This window comes from Branchiostoma floridae, chromosome 18 (genome assembly GCF_000003815.2).
Source record: "Branchiostoma floridae strain S238N-H82 chromosome 18, Bfl_VNyyK, whole genome shotgun sequence".
NCBI classification, from domain to species: domain Eukaryota; kingdom Metazoa; phylum Chordata; class Leptocardii; order Amphioxiformes; family Branchiostomatidae; genus Branchiostoma; species Branchiostoma floridae.
Genome location: NC_049996.1, coordinates 4,123,501 through 4,132,951, shown reverse-complemented (window position 1 = coordinate 4,132,951; position 9,451 = coordinate 4,123,501). Strand labels below are relative to the sequence as shown.

At 41.4% G+C, this 9,451-nt stretch overlaps 1 protein-coding gene across 1 annotated transcript in view; it reads left to right on the top strand.

The window, feature by feature from the left end:
* The window catches only part of LOC118406005 (ATP-binding cassette sub-family C member 9-like), a 46,842-nt gene that overhangs the window by 13,182 nt on the left and 24,209 nt on the right, over window positions 1–9,451 (top strand). Inside the window, exons 5-9 of the mRNA XM_035805860.1 lie at window positions 2,146–2,346; window positions 3,006–3,188; window positions 5,752–5,808; window positions 6,520–6,720; window positions 8,370–8,522. Coding sequence (XP_035661753.1) covers window positions 2,146–2,346; window positions 3,006–3,188; window positions 5,752–5,808; window positions 6,520–6,720; window positions 8,370–8,522 — 795 coding nt within the window. The remainder of the gene's footprint in view (window positions 1–2,145; window positions 2,347–3,005; window positions 3,189–5,751; window positions 5,809–6,519; window positions 6,721–8,369; window positions 8,523–9,451) is intronic.

Here is a 9,451-nt window from a genome sequence, read left to right as displayed (position 1 = left end):
ATACACATGGTTTAGCGTTTCTGTGTTTGTTTAAATCAGAATAAAATATGCGTTACTGATAAGTGATAACCAAAGGCATCCATGAGGGAGGGCCTCGAGGAAATAAGTACCACATAATCGCCCCCCCCCCCCCCTTCACGGAGATGTAAACAAACCGCCACTGATCACTAGAACAGAACCACTCACACTCACAGAACAGAGCAGAACCATCGCGACGATAATCACGCTTACCCAAAAGGATGACATGTCTCTTCCTCCTCCTGACATAACCTTAAACTAAGATGCCCCATCTCATGTTCTCCCTGGAGCGCCCAGCTTCCGATAAGGGCCCGGCCACCCACGTCACCAAGCGGCAAGCGGGGAGGTGGCACCCCGTGGCCGGCATGGGCCCGACGAACACGTGTCCCGGCATAGGAAGTAAACCCTTCAGTTTGACGTAAACCCGACCTCACTATCCTTCTGGGCCCCCAAAACGTTCATCGCTAGGTCGCTGCACGAAAACGTGGACGTATGAAAAAAAAAGCTAGAAAAATTCTTGGGACAAGGGCCCGGAAGTCCTTTTTTGGATAAAGAATAAAGTTCGGGATAAGAAATCCTTTAGAGGGCAGACGTTAACAGGACTCTCGTCTAGATCACAAACCACCAGGGCACACATCGAACAGGTCGTCATGTACACTGAGTAGCACGGAACAAAACTAAGTCGGCATGAAGAGTGGCTTCTGTATCATGATCATGCCCTACTTCCACGGGGAGTATTTCAAAATAGGAAAATCCCGACGAAGGAGTGTCCGTTTGCGTTTTAATCACAGTTAGCACGTTTCAAGATCCATACCCTGGGAGCCAGACAGGACCGGGTAGCTAGCGAGTTTAGTTCAGGGAACCAAGCCAGTCAGCCCGCCGATCTCACATTAGCGCTCCGGGGGAGTTTAACCCGAAGGAGTTATCGCTACCCTTTTGGGGGAAAGGGCAGGTGGACCTTACAAAGTTCCAGCCTTAAAGTTCTGCTGTTATTTTGAAAAATAGCTCATTACACCCTTGAGCCATATCTAGTCCCTGATTCGCTACTACAATAGCCTGCTGACCAACTGTGGTGTGTTGTAGCTGGCTACCTGGGGTGGTTATCAATCCTAGGTTCTCCTCTCTCTGACCAAGGGCATTGGAGAGCCATTCTACAGTCATCCTGCCAGACCCCTGCACGATAGATATTGAGATCGGGCTACGGTGTGGTAACCAGGCTCGATCCCGTCTGTCTCCCAGGGAAAAAGATCCACGAAACGCACATAACTTTGACCCGTATTTAAACTGAACCAAGAAGTTTTTACCCGCAAGTACCAACCTACCGTAACTTTCTATCTCCCTGTATGCCACAGAAGGTCGTTTAGCTCTTGATCTTCGAGCAGATGTTATAGAATGGCTTATTCATATACCTACATCAACATTGCAGCATTGGCCAGATGCCTTGATTCCTTGGAACCGCTGCCATAAACACTTATCTGGCCAGGCGCAGATTATTGCAAAATATCAATGTAACATGTAGCATGTTTGACATAATCATATAAAATTTTAGTTTAATTGTATTGATATTTCTTCATGAAAATACTTAACTTGTGTATCAACAACATCATACTACACAGTACATTAAGCCAACGTATCGCGACACTACGACACTAGCACATACAGCCCGGAACATCATCATGACTTACCAAGCATACAATTCCTCAATCATCTCTATCAACATACAATACAATACGTTACAAAAAAGTCAAACAATATTACCGTCGCCATGGCAATGCTTTTTCATTGCCACACTTTTTTCTGATTGGATGAAGAAGGAAGAAACCAGGTTGCTAGGCCTGGTGTACAGCCCAGCCTTTTCCAGAAACTCAGAAGAGAAAGAACACGCCAACAAAAACAATGTTTTCTCAGAGCTTCTTGGCACTATATGTGCATGTACAATATGTTGCAAAAGCGCCACCTATACAACAGCCAATGACTTTTTTCAGTTGTACAGGCTGAATTGCCTTAAATTGTATTAAAAAGCTTTAATTTTGTTTATCTGGATGTATGCAATTAAAATCGTATGCCATGATAGGTAAATTATGATTTTTACCCGACAATTTGTTTACGTTTGTTTGTTTGTTTCAGATTGAGATGTCCAACGTGCCCCGCTTGCTCCCTCTCCTCGGCATCTACAACATCCTGTCTGTAGTCTTCAAGTTTGACAGACTGGTCCATTTGCTTGGCAGGGGTGTGAGCATTGGAAGCCTACGGTTTGACCTAGCCATCGCCTCAGTTATACTGTACCTTATGCTGATACTGCTTGAGGGATATGTGCTGTATAAAAAGGTAACAATCTGAATTACTGTAAATGCATTTAAGTTTGCGGGAATTTAATTTCGCGGTACCTGGAAAAGGGACATTTCGCGGTGGTTTTAAGTGCACGGTAGCACCATGGGCTGTAGTCTCTTACTGCCATGGAAAAATGTTCACTGTGGTTTTAAGTGGTCACTGCAAAAAACGCGAACATTAAACCATTGCGAAAGTTTCTGCATTTACAGTAGATTTTAAGTTAATTTTTTCTAGGAGGCTAAGAATTTTTATTTTTCAAATTCCATTTTTTGTCTGTCGCAATGTTCAGAGCACGCTTTCACCTTTTGTAATTTGTAATATTTCATTTAAAAATGAAAAGTATTCAAAAATCCTTTTTGATCTCAATTTCATAAAATGAATTTATCTTAGACTATCCCCTGCTTTTCAAATAGAGTAGCCTGTTCCCTCTTTCAAAAATCTTTTAAAAACATAAAAGGAATTATGTGTGAAATATCAGCTTTACATAACTTCTGTAGTAACTGTTGCATAGTTACAAATTTTGCATTTTAAGTTGATACATTTAACAATAACACAGTGTTACAGTCATTATTCAAGCCTTATTTCTTTCTTGATTAAAAATGAGATGCACATTACTTATCTTGACTCCTATTGGTCAAATCCTTCCCTCTCCTCAGCGTTACCTGTGCTCCCATCCAATCAACGATCCCGTACCAGAGGACCTGCTGCATGGCGATGTGCATTACGTATTTCCATACGTGTCCCTTCCATCACGTATCACACAGTCGTGGCACAACCGGACAATGAGTCTCGGTTACAAGGTGCCACTACAATTTGAACATCTTGGAAAACTACCAAAGGTGGTGTATTTGTTTATTTGTGTTTGAGCTTTGCCTGTTGTATTACATATAATTGTTTTTGGTGTATCTGTGTATGTAAGTGTGTGTCTGTACTTGTGTGTGTGTGTGTGTGCGTGCTTGTGTTTCCGGGTATTTGTGGTCAGCAAAGCTTAAGAACCTCTGAGTCTGAATAGATTTTATTGTAATAAGATTTGATAGAAATTGGGAAGACGAAGGTCAAAGTCGATTTTGGATCCCCTGGTAAGTGACCTTGGCACTGCACTAGAGCTTCCAGTTTTTTTATCTTTTGGTCTTAATATTTTGATGTAAGAAATAAGTTATGTAGGTTTGGGCCACCTAGCAGCTTGATCTGGAATTGCAGAGACATTTTTTTTCCTTTGCATTGATTTGGCGCTAACTGTAAGGTGCAGCTACAGTCTGCTGAAAAAAGTATAAGCTCACTCAGTTAAAGTTTGCATATCATAGTAAATTTATTTTTATCTATCAGCATTTTGGAGATCTAGCTACAGTGCTGACAGAAGCACTTACTGATTTGTTTTATTTGTTACTTCTATAACCAGTTCTGTACGTTGATTTTGTAATTATCTTCGCCAGCGAAGATTATAAGATTGCTTACTTGGGTCTGTATGTAGGTCAACAGCATATAAGTCAAGAAATTGTGGATGGAACTTTTTGATTTTTTGTAGGTGTGTAGCGGTTGTCGAAAGGCATGCCTAGTTTGAAAATGGTTTACCTGGCGTTTTCCTACGGTACAGCAGCGAGCTTTGTATTTTTTCGAGGTTTGTTTCGAGAAGCATAACTCAAAATGCAGCTGGGCGATTTCTACGATATTTGGCAGGTGTGTAGCGGTTGTCTAAAGGATTGTCATGTGCGAGAATGGTTTAGCTAGCTTTTACCTATGGTGCTGTAGCTGGCTTTGTATGCAATTGCTTTTGTCTGTTAACACGATAACTCGAGATGTTCTACATGGATGCTAATGATATTTTGTTGATAGGTAGGGGACACAGAAAGGAAGGTCAAGTTCGATAATGGGCCTCCTAGCGACTTGTCTTGGTACTGCAAGTGAGCGTCAAAGCTTGCGCCTAAATTTTCCAGAAGTGCCATGTTCATGATTTTTAAGTGGTGGATAGCTGTTGGGACTAGGAGTGAATGGTGTAATTTTGGGCCCCCTAGCAGCTTGTTTGGAACTGCAGTGGGTCTTATAATTTGTAACTTTTAAAAAGGATAACTGCAGAGGGGATTGATGGATATTCTTTGCTTTTGGTAGGTAGGTACTTAGGGTAATTATCAACATAATGAGATGCTAATTATGTAAATTGCGATCTACTTAATATAATTACTTTGGGATTCTTATCATGGAGAGAACCACATCCCTTACAAAAGTGGTGTGCAGTGCAACATGACACTGGCACCATTGTCACCCTAGTCCAGCACTAATGTGTGGACCATTAATCTTCATTTATCATTCAAGCCCTTCAGACAGAAGCAGAAGCCTGATCTCCTTTCCCTGACAAGGGCCAGTCACACAAAATTAACCCCCTGCCCTCAGTCTCCGGATCTTAGCACAGACAAATCAAAGGTGGAGCAGGTCTAATCGTCATGCCATGGCAGGGTGTTACACGCCCGCCCGTTTGAGGCATAAGACATGGTCACGTAAAAAAAGATTAAAACATCGCGGTGGGCCAAATCAGGCTGTCAAAGGTGCCAACGTAATCCTCATGAGTTGTTCGATCGCATACAGTACGCTTAATGATTCAAATACTATTTCGGGATGAGATTTGAAGAGTCAAAGTTGGCCTTCAAACTGGCTCTTTTTGCCTGATTTTTGCCTCGATTTCACACTGCATGGGGGTTTCCGTGCAACCGATTACGACAATATCATATACTTCCGGGTTGTACGAGTGCGGTCATAGAACGCGGGTGGTATCGTATCTTGTCTCGGTTTGTGCTAGGTTGTAGAGGAGGATCTAAGTAAGGCTTATGAATATACTAATACTTGGAGATTAGCAATTACTATGCCTGTCAATCAGCTATTTTGTCTTTGCGGGGCTATGAATGGGGGGATCTGAGTAGCCTGACGTGATAGCCAGGCCAGGTAGACTGTGTAAAATACCTCTGACTTAACTCGCGATTGCAAAACTTTACTTACTATTTTCATGAGATGGACACAAACATTCACCAAGGCGGGGCCGTAACAATCCTTACGTATGACCCTTAGGTAACCCTTAGATGACCTATTATCTAATATATAGGCCAGTCACTCAAATTTTGTTTATTATTTCTTTTTTTACGAAAAGACTGCAATGTACATTTTGTAGAGTGAAATCTTATATAAAACTAAAGACCTAGCCTAACCTAGCCTAACTAAAGACCTTACATCCAGCTTTGCTATATTAACATCTCGTATTAAGCTGTATTTGGTGCTTATCCGGCCCATTATAGCCATAATTACATACATTAATCATTCAAAAACAACGACCTTCGATAAAGAATGTTTATTTGGCGAAGATGTGTGTTCGAGGAACTCTAGTTACAATATACCAATGACTTTTTCTTTATTCAGGACTACCATGCCAAACCAGTGTACCACCACTTTAGGGAAGTGTATGAAAGAGAAAAGGTTAGATTTTCTTAATTTCTTTTCAAGCATTGTCGATTTGCCTTCTTTGTTTTCCTTTTATTCTTTCTGTCCTTTTCTTTTATGATCTTGCTTTTGTCTTCCTATTTTCCTCCTTTTTCAAGATCTTTTAATTTTTTTCTTTTTTTTTTCTTGTCTTGTTAATTTCTGAAATTCTCTTTTGTCTTGCTCTTCTGTCCTTTTTGTCTTCAAGTCGGTAATGGACTGATGCTGTTTTCTTCTTAAGGAATCAAGATTTCAGTGGAAGTTGTACGTAATTAAAAACATTGTCAGACAGTTTCATATTTTGATCTATTTGTCTTCTCTTTGTCTTCCCTTTTCTTGTCATTTTGTTTGCCTTCTGTCTTTATGCCTTCTTTTTTCCCAGTTCTTAACGTTTTGTTTTTCTGTGTCACCATCCCTCCCCAACAGAAAGCTGTGAAGACTTTTTTCCAATAGTTCAGTTTTTCTTTTTCTTTGTTGCTGTCTTTATTCTCTTTAAATTTTCAAATTCACTTTTTCTTGTCTCTTTTCCGTTCTTTTTTTGTAACTCAGTAGTGAACCTCCTGTATATGGAATATTTTATCTTTTGATCTCTCTTCTTGGATTTTTCATCAGATTTTTTCATTTTTCTTTTGTTTTGTCTGTCACATTTTGTTGCTTTCTTATTCTCTTTGTCATTGCCATTCCCACAATGTGTTCCCCCCTCCCCAGGAGAAAGCAGTGAAGAACAGTGCACCAGTGTCCCTGTGGAAGGTGATCTTCGTGGCGTTCAGTCGACAGTTCCTGAAGACTGGGGTACTGAAGCTGACTTCTGACGTGTTCACCTTCATTAACCCTCTGCTGCTGAGGGGTATCATCACAGCTGCCATCGGTGCAGGTCTGGCGGCTAATGGGGCTGCACCTGTACATAAGGTATAAAACTGCGTAGTCAAGTGTTATGTTACAATTTTAAGACCTCATATCCGTATAAAAAATGAAGCGCTTACCAGCAAGCTTTCGATCAGTCCTCTGTTCCCTATCAAGTTGAAATGACCCAAAGCCTAAGTCACACATCCAGACCGGAAGTGTGACGTCGACTAAGGGTCAAAGTTGCTTGGTAGTCGGTATCGGTCCCCGTCTCGGTTGAGGAAGGTTGGTGGTCTCTGATGTAAATGTCACTTATCCCTGAGAAAGTAATCTTGTTCGGAATCAAGTATCTTAATCTTGTCGAAATCTGCATAGTCCAGTGGTTTTACCCTTCCAAAGCTCAGTCTGGTAGTCAAAACTCAGGGGAAACACAGGAAAAACACACCCAGTAGAAAAGGAGATATCTCCTGTACATGTGTGTATCTTCCCTTTTTTCCCCAGTCAGAGGGTTCCTAATATTTGCTTTGGAGGATATATATCCGAAAGGTTTCCTTATTGCCAATTAGATACTGTGATTCCAAATTGTGTTTCTCATCGTGAGTGTCACTGCAATCAATCACTCCTAGGAGGAGAGCATAGCCAGGGCTCGAAATCCTTTTTTTCTGCATACCTACACTGGTGCAGGTAACATTGAAAATTACCTGCTCCAGACAAATTCTTCCTACACCACTCTGAATTTAGGAAGTATGGATCATACTAGAATCATTGAGGTACCATTGCTTTTTCATAATTCTTATAGGTGGTAACAGCATTGATGCACCTAATAACAATCCACAGATACACGTACATCATAGGACCATATAAAACCCAGTACATGGACCAGTGCAGGTAGACATCAGAAATACCTGCATAGCTCCAATTTTACCTGCACTAACATGCATATGCAGGTGGTATTTGGAGCCCTGAACAAGCATCACTTTGGCTGTCCTTGAACAGTTTCATCAGGTCGGTGCATCATTAAATAAAGAGACTCTTTTTACACAACCATTCTCACCAATGTTTCGTGACCGTCTGTCATCTTCTTCAGGGCAAATCAGATTGGTTCAAATTGCATTGCAGGGCAGGTGTCACATTATCATTTAATCTCTTTGATCGTTTTTTCATCTTAAATTTCCATTGTCTAGCACATTTTGAATTTGTTCAAAGTCTCCACATACACAGTGGAAAGGAGTTGTTATAAACAAAAGGGCGCACTGTGACTATTTTAATTCAGCACCAAGGACAGCAATGTAGTTGTCCACACTCCACGCAGTGGACATCTTGTACCTGTTGGGTGTGTAAGGGGTTCCTGATGACACTGCAGATACAAATATTGTATGAATGTATGGAGCTACAACCAGCTGTTCACACTTCATACAGGGTCCCTAATGTGGGTACAGTATGTAGGGGTTCCTAAAACTCTTTAGAAAAAAAACTTTAGGAATGTATGAAATTTATAACCTGTTGTTCACACCCCATAAATGGCCCCTACCTTGTGGGTGCATAAGGGTTCCTGACAACACTGTAGAAACAAATCTCAGGGATGTAACAAGTTTAAAATCTGTTGTTCACACCCCATACAGGGTCCCTACCTTGTGGGTGAGTAGGGGGTTTTGATGACACTGTAGATACCAACTACTGGATGTTTTACCTGTAACTGTTCACACCCCATACAGGGTCCATACCTAGTGAGTTTGGGAGAGTTCCTAGCGGATGGTTACATCCTACTGGTACTGCTCCTGATCTGTACCCTACTGAAGTACACCTTTGAACAGATGTCAGTCTACCTCAACTTCCAACAGGGCATCCAGCTGAGAACAGCCATGCAGGTAGGGAGGAGTTGCTTGCATTATATAGAATACAACACAGTGTATTCTGTATCACCTGAAGTATCAGGCTCAAGGTCCCTTCACACGAGAAGAGAAATCAGCCGGAATACTGTCAGACTGACTATTCTTTGTATCCTGACATCTTGTAGTGCATTCTCACTGCGTTCCAGATATTTCTGCCCATTCTTGGGGCTGTCCTGAATGTTTTTGTCATACTCAAAACTTTCCAGGTGCATCTGAAGTGGAGAAATATTGAATGGAATGTAAAGTGTATTCCGGCTGGTTCTTCGAGATTCCTGCTGATTTGTTTCAGTGTGAAGGCCCTATTACCGTGGGTACGATCAATCGATTTGACATCCATGCAAGACGGTGAATCGAGGTATCAGCCCGATGGCGGTTAGGATCACCTAGCAGCTAAAAGGCGGAGTTTGATTCGATTATTGCGAGCGGTCATGTTGTATAGTATTTATGTTATGCCAACCTGGAAATACACATTTTAATGCTAAAATGCACCAGAATTTGAGAAAATTTGTTTGTGATCTCAAGGAAAAAATGTAACAATGCTCAAGCCTGGCAATTCCAATGCCCTAATCCGGTATTTGAATTTTTTACAGTGGTGCACCATGCATCCACATTCATGCATAGACCCTGGTGTGCACAAAGTGCTGCTAGTTGTGCATACATTGTATATTCATCCCTCAATGTACTGTTGCAGACTAGGGGTGGGTACTGGTATGGTGTAATGCCAGTGCGAGTCTGTAGGATTTTAACGCCAGTGGGAGTCGAATATTCCACAAAATAGTTTTTTGTAGCGAAATGGACCATTGTTCTGAGTATTGTCCATTCACAAGTTTTCACATACCAAATCAGGTTCAGGTCTGGACTGGGACCTGATCCTCTGGACCCGAACTGGACCTGAATTTTCTCTA